This window comes from Nicotiana tomentosiformis, chromosome 5 (assembly GCF_000390325.3).
Source record: "Nicotiana tomentosiformis chromosome 5, ASM39032v3, whole genome shotgun sequence".
NCBI lineage: Eukaryota > Viridiplantae > Streptophyta > Magnoliopsida > Solanales > Solanaceae > Nicotiana > Nicotiana tomentosiformis.
Window position 1 is genome coordinate 101,229,478 of NC_090816.1, and position 21,172 is coordinate 101,250,649.

Here is a 21,172-nt window from a genome sequence, read left to right on the forward strand (position 1 = left end):
ATATCAATCGCATGATCGATGCCACAGCCAGCCACGAGATCCTCAGTTTTCTCGATGCCTATTCCGGGTACAATCAAATACAAACGAGCCTGGATAATCAAGAAAAGACCTCGTTCATCACTAAGTATAGTACCTACTGCTACAATGTAATGCCATTTGGATTAACAAATGCTAGTGTCGCTTATCAACGCCTAGTAAATCGGATGTTCGAAGAATAAATAGGAAAATCTATGAAAGTTTACATTGATAACATGCTAGTTAAGCCCCTGCGAGCAGAGGACCATTTAAAGCACTTGTAGGAAACTATCAGTATATTGAAGAAGTACAATATGAAGCTAAACTCGGAAAATGTGCATTCGGGGTCGGGTCAGGCAAATTTCTCAGGTTCATGGTATCTAACCGAGAAATCGAGATTAATCCTGACAAGATCAAAACTATCGATGGCATCATGGTGGTAGATAGCGTAAAGGCCGTATAGAGGTTAACCGGGCGCATGGCCACCCTGGGGCGATTCATCTCAAGATCCTCCGATAAAGGCCACCATTTTTTCTCGTTACTAAAAAAGAAAAATAATTTCACATGGACCTCGGAATGCCAGCATGCCTTGGAAGAGCTTAAACGGTACTTATTAAGCCCACCGCTGCTTCACACACCGAGGGCAGACGAACAACTTTACTTATATTTGGAAGTATCGGAGGTAACGGTAAGTGGAGTCCTAGTCCGGGAAGAACGAGGTACACAAATTTCCATTTATTATGTTAGCCGGACCTTAGGTGAGGCCGAAACTAGATATCCCCACCTAGAAAGATTTGCGCTCGCTCTAATAAGCGCCTCTAGGAAACTAAAATCAAACTTTCAATATCACCCCATATGTGTTGTAACAACTTATCCACTTCGAAATATTTTGCATAAACCTGAGCTTTCGGGACGGTTGGCCAAATAGGCCATAGAAATCAGCGGGTATAATATCGAATATCGACCCCGAACAGCAATTAAGTCTCAAATTTTGGCAGACTTCATAGCTGACTTCACACCAGCCCTAGTACCCGAGGTCAAAAAAGAACTATTGACAAATTCGGGTACATCCTCAGGAAAATGGACCCTCTTCACGGACGGTGCTTCGAACTTGAAAGGGTCCGGGATTGGTATTGTACTAAAGCCACCCACGGGCAATGTGGTTAGACAATCTATTAGAACTGTAAAATTGACTAACAATGAGGCCGTATATGAGGCCATGATTGCAGGTCTCGAACTAACCAAAGGCTTGGGAGCAGAGGTGATCGAGGCCAAATGTGACTCCCTCCTCGTAGTGAATCATGTTAACGGAACCTTCGAAGTTAGAGAAGAACGAATGCAAAGATACCTAGATAAGTTACAAGTAACTTTGCACCGATTTAAGGAGTGGACTTTGCAACATGTGCCTCGAGATCATAATAGTGAGGCTGATGCTCTCACAAACTTAGGGTCATCAAATAACGAGCTCGATTCAGGGGCAGTCGTGCAACTCATGAGATCAGTAATCGAAGAAGGTCACTCCGAGATAAATTTCACAAGTTTGACCTGGGATTGGAGAAATAAGTACATAGAGTATTTGAAGACCGAAAATCTTCCCTCAGATCCGAAAGAATCTAGGGCCCTACGCATGAAGGCAGCACGGTTCACTTTGACCGAAGATGGAACCTTGTTTAGGGGAATGTTCAATGGTCCATTAGCGATATGTATGGGACCGGGAGACACCGAGTCCGGTGCTGAATCATTGGCTCAAAAGGTAATCAGAGCCGACTATTACTGGATCGACATGGAAAAAGACACAAAAGAGTTTGTTCGAAAATGTGACGAATTTCAAAAGCATGCGCCAATGATTCACCAACTCAAGGAACTGCTCCATTCAGTCTTGTCACCATGGCCATTTATGAAATGGGAAATGGACATCGTCTGCCCCCTTCCATTGGCACCAGGTAAAGCTCAATTTATTTTGTTTATGACTGACTATTTTTCTAAGTGGGTTGAAGCGCAAGATTTCGAGAAAGTTAGGGAGAAGGAAGTCATCGACTTCATTTGGGATCACATCATATGTCGATTCGGGATGCCATCCGAAATTGTGTGTGATAACGGGAAACAGTTCATCGGCAGCAAAGTAACCAAATTTCTCGAAGATCATAAGATCAAAAGAATCCTATCAACACCTTATCATCCTAGCGGGAACGAGCAAGCCGAATCAACCAACAAAACCATCATCCAAAATCTTAAGAAGATGTTAACCGATGCCAAAGGAAAGTGGAAGGAAATTCTACCCGAAGTTCTTTGGGCATATCGCAAAACCTTGAAATCCATTACTGGGGCTACCCCATTCTCATTAGTTTATGGCGCTGAAGCTCTAATACCGGTCGAAGTCGGAGAGCCGAGTATCCGATTCCGAGATGCAACAAAGGAATCAAATAACGAGGCCATGAATACGAGCCTGGAACTATTGGACGAAAGGTGTGAAACCGCCCTCATCCGATTAGCTGCCCAAAATCAACGAATCGAGAGATACTACAATCGAAGAACTAATCTTCGGTAATGTAGGGGAATTAGTGCTAAGAAAAGTTATCCTTAACACCCGAAATCCTAATGAAGGAAAATTAAGCCCGAATTGGGAAGGATCGTACCAAATTCTCGAGATTACCATAAAAGGGTCTTACAAGCTCGGAACAATGAATGGGGAACAACTACTAAAATGGTACTATTGCTAAGGTGCACTCTTTTTTCATTCCTTTTCTATTTTCAGATTAACACATGCAGGTAGTCGACAAGAAACGACGACTGAATTTTTAGCAAACGAAGTCTTTAGGTCTGAAAGTATGTGCTGTACTCTTTTTTCCTCAGACCGAGTTTTGTCCCAAATGAGTTTTTTCGGCAAGGTTTTTAATGCGGCAACGATGAATCGTGCTAACTTAGAATCAAGCCCGAATATGAATCGGCATCGGAGATCCATTCGACATTATACGAGGTTCCTTTGCAATCAACCTCGAATACTGGGGGGCTACCCTCGGATATGCATTATCATCGATTATCAACTCTAGAAAGGAAACTACTTCACAAATGGAGGATCTCGATAAATAGGATTTATTGTAAGGGTCAAACGATCAAATCGAACTATGCCCATATAGATTGCTCGAACCCTGTTTTGATCGAGAATAAAGAGAAATATGTCCCTTACAAACATATTATGCTTTAAAATTAGCAAAATTTCTTTTATCTTCCTTCTTTGCAAAGAGCTTCGTACTTCCAAATATAAACAAGCCCAAGGGCAATACTTAACCGAAATATGAACGATCTCTCCCTCACTCGGGGACTGCCATCCGACTCAAACAGCCCAAGTCATCGGGCCTCGGGAGCAAAATACCTAATAGGCAACGCCCCGATTTCTAAAAATCACAGCCACCCCACTAGGAAACTATTATCTCGAGCAAAGACCAGACAAAACGGGAGAACAAGCCCAATGGGTAACTCCCAAACTAAAAGGCTACGGCCAATTTAACACGGCTCGGAGACGTCCGAAATCCGTAACAAAAAATAGGCCTCCAAAAAATAAAAATAATTTCACAACCAGTTCTAAAGGCTACTCTCGGCAAAATCTCAAACTTAAGAAAGGAAATAAAGGCAAGATTTGTTCGAACCCTCGAGCACAACCTTATTGTTTCGTACTAAGGCATTTTTAACCTTTGTAAGTACAAATAAAGCAAAGGAAAAATACGTGAGCCGAAAGGGCAAGAAAAGTCATATATTTATACACAATAGTTTTTTACAAAGGTCAAATCGGCCTAAATTTACAACGGTCAAAAAACGGCCTCAAAAAAAATGCAAAAGAAAAACAAGAAACCTAATGTCCTAAGTGGCTTGGTCTTCATCGGAGGTTGCATCCTCGGGATTTTCTCCATCTTCAGATTCACTCAAGATATCGGAGTCTTCCTCAAGGAAGGCCAGCCTTCGGTCCCTGTCTTCCTTCGCTTTGGCATTTTCAATTTCGGCCATAATATCGAAGCCCTGGGCACTGACCCCCTCGAGATCTTCCCTTCTAACCTGCCATTTCGCATGTTTGACCATGTCGATGGCCTTGGCCTGGTTGACCTCAACATCGACCCTGAACTGGGCCACTTTAGCATCAACTCTTTTGTTAGCCTCGGCCACCTCGGATCTGGCCAATTCGAGTTCATCGGCCAAGCTTGCCTTATAATTAATGGCCAAATCCAACTGATGCTGAATGTCGATGTTCTTTTTAAACTCTTCTGCCTCGGCCTGTATCGCATCCACCTGCATTTGGAGCCATCCAATTTATTCTAACCTCTGTCAGGCTTGCAGAATCGGATCATTAGTAGTTATCTCTGATTCATCTTCACTATCGTGAATCACTCGAAATACCTGCTCAGCCATCTCGACATGCTCATCCCGAGCCATTGCCAAATATGCCCGAAGCTTCTTACTAAGAAGTTTGTAGGTGTCACTCTTCTCAGTGAGATTCCGAACCTCAGCCTCATGCTCCTCCCGGATTCGGAGGAAAGCCTCATGATGTTAGAATTATCTACAACTCTAAGTACAAAAGAAACAGTAGATATACCCTCGAAGTTATCTGATTCAGAGCATGTTGGACCTCGTTAAAAAGGCAAGCGGCTCCTACCGCGTTCATCACGCCCTGATCCTCTTCGGTCACCAAGGACCTAAGGTAACTAGCAATCCCCAATGGGGGAGAGAAAACTCAGGCATCCTCCGGGATGGAGAGCACTATTTTTCGCCTACGATCGGGATTAACACTCGGGGTCGGGAGTCAGTCCACCAGTTTTGGGCTCGATGAAAACCTGATAGCGCTCGAACATGTTGCTTTCTTCGGTACCGATAATCCATCGAAGCCGATAATATCCTCCGAGGCAGCGGACTCGAGCCCATCCAGAAAGCCATGGATATTAGTCGACCCCGAATACCCTCGTAAGATTGACTTTCCAACATGTTAGCCTCACAGATCATAGCATCAGAAATCTGAGGGGATCCACTAATGTTGACTATCCCGAGATCATCCCTCTAGATATCTTCTGCTGCCCGTGAAGCCTTTCCCCCGGTCTCTCCTTCGACCATCTCAGCCCGGGACGGAATGGCCTCAGCTTTTCCTTGTTCAAGAATTATGGCCAGAGCTCCTTTATCGACCTCCACCGATTTGGAGGATTGATGTATCATAACATTATCCCGCACACAGACTACCTCCTCTTCTCTTTCTTCGGGCTCATCCCTTAATCGGCGGATCAAGTACGAAGGCATAATATCGGAGCCCCCCTTGGGCTTGTGAGATTTATTCGTCAATTTTTTCTTTTCCGAGACCGGGGAACTCGGAGCCCCTTTCCTTTTCTTCTCTTTGACCTGCTTCGGAGCAGGGACTTCTTCGTCACCAGATGAGGGCCTCATGGCCACATCCTTCCCAAGGCCTCTCAAGGAATAAAAAGGGGGAATAAGCAAGAGAAGAAGATCAAATGATAATCGTTCTAAGAAAGATACTTACCATGACTGCGGGCCTCCCATTGACCCTTTGATAATTCCATCCAAGCACGCTCAGAGTACGGTCTCTACAGCACCAGACCTTCAACCCATTGCTTAAGTTCCGGAATCGGTTCCGTTATCCGGGCCACAGCTGTAGCAAGCATAGAAAAAGTGGATCAAGAAAATAAAAAGCAGAGCCATAAAATTAAACATTTGTAGGAGAATAGTACTCATGATTCATGTTCCATTTCTCAGGAAACGACATGTCGTCAGCAGGGATCGGGTCCGAAGTTCTGATTCGAACAAATCGGCTCATCTAACCTCGGTCATGAGTCTCGTCTATGCTCGAGAATGGGGCTTTGGTGGCTCGGCGAGCAAGTTTGATTAGCCCTCCTTGATAGAGTCGGGGACTGTAAAGGCGCATGAGGTGATCGAGGGTGAAAATATACCCCTCGATTTTACTCGAGAAGAATCGCAGGAGAATCACTATTCTCCAAAAAGAAGGGTGGATCTGGTCGAGGGTCATGTCATATCTCTTGCAAAAGGCGATGATGACTGGGTCTAAGGGACCCAAAGTGAAAGGATAAGTATAAACACTTATGAACCCCTCCACGTGGGTAGTAATCGATTCTTCAGGCGATGGGGCTACCACATGCTTTTTGGCCCAGTTGCATTCCTTTTTTACTTTGTCGAGGATTTTCTCGGTGATTGTGCACTGGTACCTCGAGATTGTCTCACATCGGCCCGTACTGAAGAGGGCTTTTCGACCTTAAAGTCGATGACGGTTGAGCACCCTACCGGAATGAATTCCTCAGGGTGAGGCTCCGCAGCATCCTCACCACCGACGGGTCGTGATGAAGAAGCGATCTCTTTTTGCGGCACTGTTTTGGAGGTTTTCGCCATTGATGATCAAAGGAAAAGAGAATTAGGGTTATATGCAGTGTGAAAATTATGAAGCAAAGAGATTTTCTGAAGAAGATGCAAGAGTAGAGAAGAAGTTGTTGAGTGAAAAGTTTGAATGAGCATGAAAGTTTGAATACTTATAGCCTGGTAATGACGGTTCAGAACTGGTAGTGGCCGACCAATGATTGGCAGGCATTTAATGCCTTGGTAACTGGACCGACAGGATGTTTGTCACATATGTCATAATCGGACTCGTCGCTGACGTCGTCGCCCACCGAGTCGGAGTTCGGAAATTCATATCGTTTCTCGTTATCTTCTTTCCGAGAAACGAGTGGACTATCTGTATACGGTCAAAACCGAGTTTGCCCTTCGTATGACTAATCGAGTTTGGGACATGATAGACCAAGGCTCGGCCTCGTGTAGAATTGAGCGATAATGCGAAGTTGGGTCGCCAAGCTCGTGATCCAGAGACCGATCAAGATCGAGATCGAGCAAGATCGAGACCGGTTACGATCGAGATCGGCCAAGATCGAGATCGAGCAAGTTAGAGACCGATCAAGATCGAGATCGGCCAAAATTCAGGAGAGCTTATCGAGCCAAAAAATAAAAAACCGGAATATCCGCAATTGGGCGATAATCTCGGCAAAAATACCAGCGCATATCAAGGAGGGGCCAATTAATTAATCTATCATGGGATTCCTTACTGTATTTAGAAATTATATTAAGAATAGGACTTTCCTACTATATAAAGGGGGTCTGATTATTTGTATGGGACAGATTCATTCAGATTCATAGAACATAAAGCAATATACTATCTTTCTTCTGGTTTTGATATTTAGTCATTTTATTCTTCTATCAGTTACTCTCCATTCAGTTTGAGGGTGATAAAACTTGAAGACTTAGGCTAATTAATCCAGTCGGTTTGCATTTTTTTCACAATTAATTTCAATATTTATTTATATATTTTCTCAATTTGTACCGAATAATACAACATTTTCTTAGAACCGCGTATAAATTCAATTGTTATCCATTTTTTGGGTAAACAGAGTGTCACTCAAACCTCTATAGCAAACAACCATCTATTTCATTACATTGGATCTGCTGTTGTATGTGAAATCATCAGTCACCTGATCAACTTCAATTGAGCTGAGCATTTCAATAGCTCTTTCATAATTGTGCTCCATTATCCCAAAACTTCCATGGATAAATTATGTAATCCCATCGCCCAAACCACGTATGCCCATAGGCAACCCCATACAACAAATGTAAATCCATCGAATGCTTCTTCGATACATCTTCAATAGTGATTTTAATTTAAAAAATAGATGAAAATATTTCAAGAACTCAACTAATACATTCAAAACCAGAATCTGATACATCAAATACTTAGGAGAAATATTTATTGCTGAGCTCTAAGATTAATGCAAATACGATCCCAAAGGTCCATAACTTCGCGGCCATAGAGAAATTTTGATCCACCTTCTAATGAGATTATATGTGAAGTTACTTAAGTTAACTATAGTTAGTAGGCTTTTATTAGTTAACTAGAGTTAGACATAATTAATTAGTTGACAACTGTCACATTAGTAGGTTGGATATATACATGTGCACTGTACACATTTTGCAATGAATGAGAAAACATCGAGAAGCTTCTTTTTCTCTCTCTGAGTTCATCTTTGTTCTTCAATCCTTCTTCTCAATTCAGTAATCTAACATGGTATCAGAGCAGTGGTTGATTGTATCAGAGCTCTGATTGAATGATTCTAGGGATGTTTCACAGAATTGAAGAAAAATCGAGAGAATTAGTTCAATTTCTTATTGTTTTTGCTGAACCCTAATTATGCGTGAGTGATGGCGATTGGAGAAGATTCAAGCAGTTCTGAGCTCGACGGAACCACCGTGAACAGCGACGTTGGTGTCGCAACTGGAGGAGGAATAATGAATCTCGACCATAATCATCCACTTTACCTACATCCATGTAATGGACCAGGATCAATGTTTGTCGGACTGCTGCTGATAGGTATGGAAAACTATATAATCTGGAGTCGTGCGATGAAAATGGCATTATTAGGAAAAAATAAACTCTGTCTCGTTGATGGATCCACATGCAAAGATGATTTTGGTGTGGAATTGGAGAATCAATGGGAGAGATGTAATGACATTGTTACTTCATGGCTAATGAGTAATGTAAGCAAGGAATTACATATTGGTGTACTGTTTTCTTCGAATGCACAGACGGTTTGGGCTGAATTGTGAGAGATGTTTGACAAGGTAAATACGTCGAGACTCTACTATTTGCATAAAAAGATTTTCACATAAGTGCAGGAATCATCCTCTGTGTCCGTATATTTTACAAAGTTGAAGGATTTGTGGGCAGAGTATGATTCAATCCTCCCACCACCATCTTCCAAAGAGTATGTTAATCAATTAGAGTTTCAACGTCTATTGCAATTTCTAATGGGTCTGAATGATAGTTTTGAGCAAGCTAGAGGACAGATCCTACTAATTCCTAATGTTCCAACCATTATCAAACATATGCAATGATTATTCAAGATGAAAGTAGGAGATCGATTGGGAGCAACTTTCTGGGGAATTCTGGATTCAATGAGCCAACATCCATGTTTACAGCTCAATCACGCAATAAACCAAGGAGGACTTATAATCTGGAATGTGATTTTTTTCACCAGAAAGGGCATACCAAGGAAGGATGTTACAAGCTAATGAAATGTGATCATTGCGGCAAAATGGGACACTTAAAGGAAAATTGCTATCAGATCGTTGGTTATCCGGTAGATTTCAAGGCCATACGCAAAGCAAATGTAGCTCAACTGGAGGGGAATAGAATGCATGCGAACACACCTACAACACCTACTCAAATGTTTACTCAGGAACAAGTTGCACAAATTTTACAAATGCTGAATAGAACAACCATTGGAAATGATGCCAGTGCACACATGGCAGGTAACTACTTTTTGTAATAGTGTTCATAACATCAAAAACTTTGAGTGGATCATCGATACAGGGGCTACGAATCATATGACTGGCAATAAAGATTTGTTACATAATGAAACACTAGTAGGAAATGCAGGACAAGTGCAATTGCCTACAGGTGACTCAACCTCAGTGACACATATAGGGACCAGCCAACTTAGTGGAGGTGATTTTACCAGTATTTAGATTCAATCTTTTGTCTGTGTCTAAAGTGACAAAAGAATTGAATTGTTTTGTGGGCTTCTTTCTTACATTCTGTGTCTTCCAAGATCTCTTGTCTGAGAGGGTGAAGAAGATTGGTAGGGAGGAAGATGGCTTATACATTTTTCTACAACATAGGGATATCAAACACAGAAGATTCATCACTCATTTGTAGTAGCTAACACAGAGAATGCAGCTATGTGACACAAACGGATGGGACATGTGCCTATGCAGATACTCAGGAGAATTGATAGTCTAAAGAGTTGTAAAAGTCCTCAACTAAATAAATGTGTAGTTTGTCCATTAGCTAGACAAACCAGGATGCCATTTCCAATAAGTCACAATAGAAGCATAGATAGTTTTCAATTGATTCATATGGATGTCTGGGGTCCCTACAGAGTTCCTACTCACAATGGGATGAAATATTTCTTTACTTCGGTTGATGATTGTACAAGATGGACTTGGGTGTTCTTAATGAGACTTAAATCTGATGTTGTTTTCTTGCTCAAAAATTTCCTGATTATGGCTAAGGCACAATTTGACAAAACAGTTAAAGTTGTTAGGTCCGATAATGGGAGTGAATTTTTTAAGAATAGTTATAAGGAGCTATTTCAATCCAATGGGATAATACATCAAAGCTCTTTTCCATACACTCCACAGCAAAATAGAGTGGTAGAAATGAGGCATCGACACATTTTAGAAACAACCAGAGCTATCAAGTTTCAAGGGCATATACCAATCCAATATTGGGGACATTGTGTGGAGACAGCAGTTTATATAATCAATAGAGTTCCTTCTTCTGTACTTGGATACAAGTCACCTTATGAGATGCTTTACAACAAGCCACCTTCTTTATCTCACATGAGAGTCATTGGGTGTTTGTGTTTTGCCACTTACCTGCCTAGATCAGACAAGTTTCTTCCCAGGGTTGTGAAGTCTGTCTTACTTGGTTATGCTTCTAATCAAAAGGATTATTACTTGTTGAACGTGGAAACTGCTGAATTATTCATCAGCAGGGATGTAATTTTTCAAAAAGATGCATTTCCTCTCCAAAATCTCGCAACTGACTCTGACAACATTCTCATGGAAGATTATGCTGCTTCATCACCTCATGTAGGTGATAGTATGTTTCCCACCAGCAGTGTCTTCTCATCAGAGAAAATGGTGCAACGAATGTCTACACCAGGAGCTTCAGTTGTTGCTGCTCAACCTGTTGCTCCTATGCCATGTAGATCACTTGAGCATGGAGTTCTTGATGATATTTCCTCCAACACTAAATAAACGGCCTCCATAGAGCTTGCTTGTGACATGGGAACACCTGTTGCTCCAGCTTCCTCTCCAACACATGAGGATATCAGGAAATCCATCAGAGTTTCAAGGCCACCTATATGGCTCAAGGATTATGTTAGACCAGATAAGGGCAACAAAGCTAGCTATTTCCAGTACCCTCTATCAGATGTTATCAATTATGAGGGGTTATCTTCTAAATATCAGAGTTATCTCTCAAATTTCACTGTTGTAGAGGAGCCACAATCCTACCATGAAGCTACTAAGGATTAGAGGTGGGTGGAGGTAATGCAGGCAGAAATTCAAGCTTTGGAGGACAATAAAACATGGGCTCTTGTTCCTTTACCCAAGGGCAAGAAGGCCATAGGTTGCAAATGGGTTTACAAGATCAAATATAAGGCCAATGGTGAAGTGGAGAGATTTAAAGATCGTCTCGTTGCCAAGGGTTATAATCAGAAGGAATGGCTAGATTATCAAGAAACCTTCTCACTTGTTGTTAAGATGGTCACTATCAGAAGTGTTCTATCCCTAGCAGCATCCAAGCATTGGACTGTGCATCAGATGGATGTTTACAATGCATTTTTACAAGGAGATCTTTCTGAGGAAGTGTACATGACTGTGCCTCAAGGCTTCTCTGGTTCTTCAGATAAGTCATTAGTTTGCAAACTACTCAAGTCAATTTATGGACTTTAGCAGGCTTCACGATAGTGGAACATTAAGTTGACCACTGCTCTAGTTTCTTCTGGCTTTCAACAAAGTCATCTCGATTACTCTCTTTTCATTAAGAAAGTGGCAGGGAAGATAGTGGTAGTTTTGGTTTATGTTGACGATTTGCTCATCACTGGTGATGACTTTTAGTTAATACAAGACATCAAAGATGTGCTACAATCCTCTTTTAAAATCAAGAATTTAGGGGAACTCAAGTATTTTTTAGGGATTAAATTTGCTAGAAGTGTTGAAGGGATCCTCATGTACCAGAGGAAGTATACCTTGGAGCTCTTTGCTGATTTGGGTCTTTCTGGTTCCAAGCCTGTTGCCACACCCATGAAGTTGCATGTCAAACTCACTACTGTTGAATTTGACACTCATGTTGGTTCTGTTGAGGACAAGGCCTTAGATGATCCAGGGCCTTATCAAAGATTACTTGGGCCATTATTATACCTTGCCATCACTCGACCTGATATTTCCTTTGTTGTCCATTGCTTCAGTCAGTTCATGCATTCTCCAAAACCTTCTCACTGGGAGGCTGCACTCAGAGTGGTCAAATATGTTAAGTCTTGTCCTGGTCTGGGAGTTTTATTTTCAGCTGATTGTTCTGAGACTCTCACTGCATTTTGTGATACTGATTGGGCCTCCTGTCCTAATACTAGGAGGTCAATCACTGGCTATTTGGTAAAGTTTGGTTCTTCCTGATTTCTTAGAAGTCCAAGAAGCAGGCCACCATTTCTAGGAGCTCTGCAAAAGCTGAATACAGGAGTCTCGCTTCCACAGTAGCTGAATTGGTTTAGTTACTTGGATTGTTCAAGGAGTTACGGGTCACTATTTCCTTGGCATGTTCCCATATTCAGTGACACTAAATCTGCCATTCAGATAGCTGCTAACCCTGACTTTCACGAGCGCACCAAACACATCGACATTGATTACCACTTCATTCGGGAAAAGGTGCAAAATGGTCTCATTAGTACGCTATATCTTGCCACTGCTGATCAACAAGCAGACCTTATCACTAAGGGCCTTGGGAGACCTCAGTATACTCATTAGTTATCCAAGCTCGACATGAAGAACATCTTCATGTCACCTAGCTTGAGGGGGGTAATGAGATTATATATGAAGTTACTTAAGTTAACTATAGTTAGTAGGCTTTTATTAGTTAACTAGAGTTAGACATAATTAGTTAGTTGACAACTGTCACATTAGTCAGTTGGATATATACACGTGCACTGTACAGAGTTTGCAATGAATGAGAAAACATCGAGGAGCTTCTTTTCTCTCTCTGAGTTCATCTTTGTTCTTAAATCCTTCTTCTCAATTCAGCAATCTAACAATTTCCATTAATGCAAATCAAATGCCCAAATCTATTACAATGAATCAAACCTTGCAAAATGTGAGTATCATCAAAAACACCATCATTAAGATGCTGGTTCCATTTACAATCAGCTGGTATAATCAAATGGTACTTCCTCTTTGAAACAAAATGATGACTCCAACCTGAAAAATCACAAAATACTCAAAAAAAACCAGAAATAAAAGAAAAAACCCAAAGTAAAAAACAGGAAATTCCCAAAACCCAATTCACAAATAAATAGAACGACCAAAAGGGTGTTCAAATTCAAACTGAACGTACCAAAATTCAAACCTAAAAAATGTTGGGAATAAACCCCCTACAAAAATAATATTCACAATAATAAAAGCGGAATAATCATGTAGCACCGAGATATGGTAATTATCAAGAAAAAGAGTGACAACAACACCAAAATTTTTACGTGAAAAACCCTTTGAATAAGGAAAAACACCACGGCCCCGAGACGAGCAACTGATATCGCTATAGTAAGAAATTTTATACTTTGTAGGTCCGAGTAAAATACTCCAAAGACCACTACAACACTCAAAAGAAAGAAACCCTTTTTGATATTCTCACCTCACTACAATATCGCTCACTCTCTATTTTTCTCACAGACTATTTTCTTATATGTTATCTGTGAAACCTCACTCTTTCTTTTTCTCTTTGTTGGTGTGTGAAAATGAGAGTTGAAGCTCTCCTTTTATAGCCAAAGCCTCACTCTCTAAAGACTACTATATTTGACAATTTTCACATACTTTTTCTTCTTTTTCTTCAATGTTAACAATTCAACAAAGTTGGCTACCAACCCAAATAAATTCAACAAAGTTGGCTACCAAACCAAAGAAATTCAACAAAGTTGACTACCAAACCAAAGAAACTTTCCTTAGGCACATGCCTATTAAATTAGCTATTAAATGAGATGGAACCCATCAATCTTCCCCTCCAGTCTCATTCATCTAGAGGAGGTAGCACTGTCTTCTAGTTTGAGTGCATGCCGACAAGTTCTTTGCATAGCTCGAACTTCTCTTGGTACCACCTTGGTCAACATATCAGCAGGATTTTCACTTGTGTGAATCTTTTTGACCTGTAAAGATTCGTTCTCCACCTGCTCACGAATCCAATAATATCTTACATCTATATGCTTTGTTCTTGCATGGTACATGGAGTTCTTGCTCAAGTCTATTGCACTTTGACTGTCACAATAGACGACATACTCTTTTTGATGCAATTCCAGTTCTTGAAGAAATCGCTTGAGCCATACCATCTTCTTGCCAGCTTCTGTAGCGGCAACGTACTCTACTTCAGTTGTTGAAAGTGTAACACACTTCTGCAATGTAACTGCCATGATATAGCTCCCCCTGAAAATGTAAACAAATATCCAGTAGTGGATTTTCTATTATCAATGTCACCTGCCATATCAGCATCTGTATAGTCCTTCAAGATTGGATGAGATCCTACAAAGCACAAACAATCTCTCGTGGTACCTCTCAGGTACCTGAGTATCCACTTGACGGCTTCCCAATATTCCTTTCCAGGATTTTCAAGGAATCTGCTAACAACACCAACTGCATGAGCAATATCAGGTCTAGTACATACCATTGCATATATCAAGCTTCCGACTGCTGAAGAATAAGGAACTCTAGCCATGTTCCCTTTATCCTCCACACTTGTAGGACACATCTTCTTGCTCAACTTTAGATGACTAGCAAGAGGTGTGCTGATTGGCTTAGCATTCTTCATGTTGAAGTGTTACAGTACACGTTCAATGTACTTCTCCCGAGACAGTCACAACTTTCTACTTGTTCGCTCTCGAACTATCTTCATACCCAGAATTTGTTGTGCTGGGCCCAAGTCCTTCAAATCAAAAGACTTGGACAAATCTCCCTTCAACTTTGCGATCAACCCCTTGTCTTTTCCTACAATTAACATGTCATCCACATACAACAACAATATAATAAAGTTATTTTCAGAAAATCTTTTGAAGTATACACATGGATCAGAATATGTCTTTGTGTAAGTTTGACTTTTCATGAATGAGTCAAACTTTTTGTACCACTGCCTTGGTGCCTGCTTCAACCCATAAATACTCTTATTCAATATGCACACCATGTGTTTCCTTTCAGCTACTTCAAATCCTTCTGGCTTCTCCATATAGATATCTTCTAAATCTCTGTGAAGAAATGCAGTTTTCACGTCCAACTGCTCCACTTCAAGATCTAGGCTAGTTTCTAAGCTCAAGATTGTTCGAATAGAAGTCATTTTGACAACAGGTGAGAAAATTTCGTCAAAATCAATACCTTTCTTTTGCTCAAAGCCTTTTACCACCAATCGAGCTTTGTATCTGACCAGCTTGGCATTTCCATCTTTCTTGAGTTTAAAGACCCACTTACATTTGAGTGGTCTTTTATCCTTTGAAAGTTCAACCAGCTTGTACGTGCCATTTTTCTGCAAAGATTCCATCTCCTCTTGCATGGATTTTATCCACTGGTTCTTTTCTGGATGGGACATCACCTCCTTAAGACTTTCTGGCTCCCCTCATCACTGATGAGGACATACTCAGTGGAAAGGTACCTGCATGACTCTACCCTTGGCCTTTCTGATCTCCTCAGAGGTTGAGGTTGTTCTTCTCCCTGAGTGGGGTGATCCACTTGTTCGACATCATCATCAAGTTGCTCCCCCTCCTCAATAACCTCAACAAGTTGCTCCCCCTGCACGGCAACCTCGTCGATCGTACTTTTTGTACTTGTGAGATTGTTAGAAGTAGAAGGAATAGTAACAAGGTTAGGAATAATACCATTCTTGGCCTTCTCTGACATATCATCAGCAGTTCCAACTTCACTTTCTCGGAAGACTACATCTCTGCTTTTGATGACCTTCTTCTTTACGGGATCCCACAATCTATATCCGAATTCTTCATCTCCATATCCGATGAATATGCAAGGAACGGATTTATCATACAGCTTTGTTCTCTGCTCCTTTGGTACATGTGCAAAAGATTTGCAGCCGAACACCTTCATATGCGAGTAGGACACCTCCTTGTTGGTCCAAACTCTCTCTGGGATGTCAAACACCAACGGAACTGATGGACTCCTATTGATCAGGTAACAAGTTGTCTGAACCGCTTCACCCCAGAATGACTTAGGTAGTTTAGCCATTCTGAGCATGCTTCTCACCTTCTTCACAATGGTGCGGTTCATCCTTTCGTATTGTGGGGTTCCAGGAACTGTCTTTTCATGTCTGATCCCATGGTTCGAATAGTACTCTTCAAATTCCCTTGAAGTGTACTCACCTCCATTGTCACTTCGGAGACGCTTTAGCTTTTGGCATGTCTCCCTTTTCACCATAGCATGAAACTTCTGGAAAACTTGAAACACCCGATCTTTGGTTTTCAAAATATAAATCCATAATTTTCGTGAAGCATCATCAATAAAAGTAATAAAATATTTGTTACCGCCTATCGATTCAATTTTCATTGGACCACAAATATCAGAATATACCAAATCAAGTATTTTCAATTTTCTTTCAGACCATGTTTGAAATGAGACTCTATGCTGCTTACCAAATAAACAGTAGTCACAGGGTTTTACCGTTGTACTTTTGGCATAAGAAATGAGTGATTTCTTGGCAAGAAGATGCAATCCCTTCTCGCTCATATGACCCATTCTTTTGTGCCACAAATCTGCAGAAATCTCATCTTGTGCCGCGTTCAATTCACCTTGGCATATTTATGCATTTGTCCTGTACAACGTGCCATGAGCAACTCCCTTTGCAATCACCAATGATCCCTTGGCGAGTCTCCACTTTTGATTTGCAAAATAGTTCTCGTATCTATCTCGGTCTAAAGTAATTCCCGAGATCAAGTTCATCCGCAAATCAGGTACATGTTGCACATCCTTCAGAACCAATGTGCATCCGACATTTGTCTTGATACAAATGTCACCAATCCCCGCAATCTTTGAGTAACTTGTGTTACCCATTCTCACAAGGCCGAAATCACCTACTACATATCTGCAAAAAAGATCTCTTACCGGTATGGCATGGTAAGATGTTGATGTATCAACCACCCATTCTGACTCTGGACCTGATAAATGCATGCATTCCTCTTCCTCGTTTATACAGAGGACAACATTATCATTGTTTTGCACCATGGCGATTGTGTTGTCGTCATTCTTCTGGCCACTAGTTTCACCTTTGCCCTTCCTTGGATTTGGGCAATCTCTTTTGAAGTGACCTGGTTGATCACAATTATAGCAATTTCTAGATCTTGATTTGGATCGGTTCTTAGACTTCCCACGAGCTCCGGATCTGCCATAGTTGCTCGAACTCCTTTGATAACTCCTGCCTCTACCTTCTGTGATGAGAGCATGTCCTTGACTTTCAGGCTTCTTTCTCATCTTCTCATTGAGTTAAAGAGTCGATGTGACATCTTTCAACTCAATGTTAGTTTTACCGTGCAGGATGGTTGTTGCCAGATTATCGTACGAAGATGGAAACGAGTTCAACAACAAGATGGCTTTATCTTCTTCCTCGATTTTTACTCCGAGATTGGCGAGTTGTGTGATTAGTCCGGTAAACACATTTAAATGTGACAAAAAATTCGTACATTCACCCATGTGTAGGGCGTATAGCTGCTTCTTCAGGTACAATTTATTTGTTAGCGTTTTGGACATGTATAGGCTTTCCAACCTTGCCCAAATGCCACGTGCGGTGTCTTCATCAATGATGTTATTTACCACATCATCTGATAAGTGTAACATGATTGCACTAGCAGCCCTTTCATCTAAGTCAGCCCAATCCTCAGCTTTCATGATATCAGGCATTTTGGCATCAGCATCTAGTACCTTGTGTAATCCTTGTTGGATGAGCAGATCTCTCATCCTTCTTTGTCATGTTGAGAAACCCTATCTCCGTTAAATTTTGCTACCCCATACTTTACTCCGGACATTTTTGTTTTTCACCGAGTATAGTACTACCGACAGTGAATAGTATTTCTGTGAACGAGCAGAACCTGTGCTCTGATAAGAGTTGTTAGGAATAAACCCTCTACAAAATAATATTCACAGTAATAAAAGCGGAATAATCACGTAGCACCGAGATACAGTAATTAGCAAGAAAAAGAGTGACAACGACACCAAGATTTTTACGTGAAAAACCCTTTGAATGAGGGAAAAAACCACGGCCCCGAGACGAGCAACTGATATCACTATAGCAAGAAATTTTACACTTTGTAGGTCCGAGTAAAATACTCCAAAGATCACTACAACACTCAAAAGAAATAACCCACTTTTGATATTCTCACCTCACTACAATATTGCTCACTTTCTATTTTTCTCACAGACTATTTTCTTATGCCTTGTCTGTGAAACCTCACTCTTTCTTTCTCTCTTTGTTGGTGTGTAGAAATGAGAGTTGAAACTCTTCTTTTATAGCCAAAGCCTCACTCTCTAAAGCCTACTATATTTGACAATTTGCACACTTTTCCTTTTTTTTCTTGAATGTTGATAAATCTTCGTTGACATTTTTGAGAACTGAAAATTTTTCTGAGTTTGATTTTTTTTTGCTCTGTTTTGAATTTGGGTGGGGGAGGGGGGAGGGGGGGGGGGTGAGTAACAGTTTGGAAGTTGAAGTTTGTTGAAGAAAGAAGACTGCTATAGCTCTGTGTGTTGTTTCAAACGGTTGAGTATTTTTTTCAGGTGCGCGCGTTAGAGGTTGTGAAATGACGGGAATAACCTTGGGTTTAGGAATTTAAAATTTGAAAATGAAATGGACGGTAATGATAAGGAATTAAAGGCATTTGTAACCGTTGATTTAAGATTTCGTTTGACTGAGAAGTGATGACTCGAAACAGATTACTGTCTTTTGCTTACGTGGCATAAAGGGAAATGAGAATTTATTTTGTTTTCTTTTCTCTGTCTTTTCTAAATTCTCTCTCAAGTTTTTTATATTATTTTCTGATTGTTTCTTATTAGCATAACTAGGTAAAGAAAAATCTAAAACTAAACGAAAATAATTGCATTTTTTTTAGGTATATACATGTCTTTTCAAATTTAGCTTTAATAACGGGAAGTTAATACTATTCTCTTCTTTTGTTATCAATATTATAAGTTGGACATTTAGCACATGTAAAAATTTATTGAACATTTCAAAGTAATGAATTCAACATATTTATCAATTAACTATATGCATGTTTACCTCAATTTTTAACTGCTAAAGTTAAATTATTTGGTAATGCAAATAACGCATGCGAGTAAGTATTTATTGAGTATGGCAAAATTTGGACTATTCTTCTCTTAATTTCTTGCTGAATTGAATTTCACATTGTTATTTGAGTATATATCTTGACTTTTTCTATATTACTAACCATGCAGTTTTATTAGCTCAAATCCGAGTTGCCTCAGTTGTTAGTTAGTTGTTGTTGCGAAATATGTTTGGAGCAGTGGCGGATCCAGAATTTTAAAGTCATAAATACTCGCCGATAAAAATTTCAAAAAAAGAGGAAAAAGAAATTTAGTTGTGGGTGCTCACTCAATAATTATCTAAATACTTTTATAATTGCATATGTAAATTTACTAAATCTGATAAAAAATAATAAGAGACCACATAGATCTGCCACTGGTTTGGAGTTGTTCTTTTGATTCAAAAAGAAAAAGAAATTCGGGTATGAAAATTGGGGGTGAGTTTTACCTTCATGTGATGACACGTGTCTTTCCATATAAATTAGGGCTATATTTGTGCAAATGTATAGTTGTGAAATCTAATTCGACGAATATTCAAACGAAGAGTATTTTAAAACTATTTTATAGCACATAAATATATTTGGCCATTTTTCGTACATATAACATGAGAAGTAGGGGTGTCAATGGTTCGGTTCGGCTGGTTATTTTATAAAATTTATACCATACCAATTTTTCGGTTATTCTATTATGTATAATCAAAATTAAACTTTTCGAAATCATCCCAATAATGACGGTTTCTCTTCGGTATCGGTACGGTTCGGTTCGGTTAATTTTCGGTAATTTTTTTAAATGTCATATAAAAGCCGCTAGTAGAAGTAGAATGCAATAACATACGTACTTTTATAGAACTTAGGAAAACTCTCTCGATATTTTTACAGTTTAAAAGGTAATGAATTAAGAAAACATGAAAGATGGCTAGAGTATATATCCATCAACTATTCTACAACAACGTAAACGAAATTAAGCAAATACAATGAATATATAAATCACACGAGTGTAAAGATATTAACCAAGCTGGGACTCAAAAATAAAGTCTATAGAAGGTTGAATATTCAAAAAAAAAATCTAAATCATACAAAAGGAAACATATTCAATACATTATAATTTGCTACTCATAATCGCTACAATACCTTGTGTCTTGCTAGTAAATATACTGAAAATAATTTAGTTTCAATAAGAGTAGCATAATAGGTTTGAGAATTAGGATTTTGAGTTTAATTAATTGTTGGCTTGTAACTGTTTCATAATTCCAAGGTCCAAGAAAAAAGTTTAATGCTTTATTATTTTAAACTTAATATATAAATATATTTTTTACATTGTAAGTTTATTCGGTACGGTTCGGTATTTTTTTGATTTATTTTCAAAAAATAAAAAATTTACCATAATTATCGGTATGATTATATATTTATATAAAAACTTATGATTTTATTAAAATAAACTTAAAAATCAGTTCGGTACGATACGGTTCGGTCGGTTTAATCGGTTTTTAAATATCCGTTGATATTCTAACGAGAAGCATGGGAATGAGGAAATAAATCAAAGGCATTTATTGCGAAACAAATACGTACAGTCCTTTTTCCTCATCCCTTTTGTAAGTTTCAAGTTTTAAAATTTCTGGAAATGCCAATAATTTTGAGCTGCGACTTTCTTAAGTTTGTTCATATTATAATTTCTAACATTAAACAATTTCTTGTTAATTATCTTTATGATTTTGTGGATGAAAAGTGATAGCATAAACAATTAGATAAGATAACTCCATTTATTCTATTAGACTATTACCTTATTAATCCCTCTTCAATTTGCATCACCATAGAGTTCACTCAATTAAGGAGTTGATGAGGCAAGAAATTTTATTACTTTAAGTTTTATATGTAACATACCTTAATTCCATTGAGTCGTTAATACCTTCCAAGCAATTCTTCAAACAACTCAACTCAATCAACCATAGCATAAAGAGATTCAAAATCAGTGTTGAGTAAAGGCT

General features: G+C 39.5%; 2 protein-coding genes across 2 annotated transcripts; both read left to right on the forward strand.

The window, feature by feature from the left end:
• Nucleotides 1-1,234: 1,234 nt before the first annotated feature.
• On the forward strand, nt 1,235-2,775 carry LOC138892881 (uncharacterized). The gene is made up of 2 exons (XM_070176633.1): nt 1,235-1,958; nt 2,771-2,775. Exons 1-2 carry the CDS (start codon nt 1,235-1,237, stop codon nt 2,773-2,775), a joined length of 729 nt encoding a protein of 242 aa, XP_070032734.1.
• Nucleotides 2,776-8,262: 5,487 nt separating this feature from the next.
• Nucleotides 8,263-8,955, forward strand: LOC138892882 (uncharacterized). Its single transcript, XM_070176634.1, has 2 exons — nt 8,263-8,649; nt 8,737-8,955. The coding sequence occupies exons 1-2, from the start codon at nt 8,263-8,265 to the stop codon at nt 8,953-8,955; spliced, it is 606 nt and encodes a 201-aa protein (XP_070032735.1).
• The last annotated feature ends 12,217 nt before the right edge of the window (nt 8,956-21,172 follow it).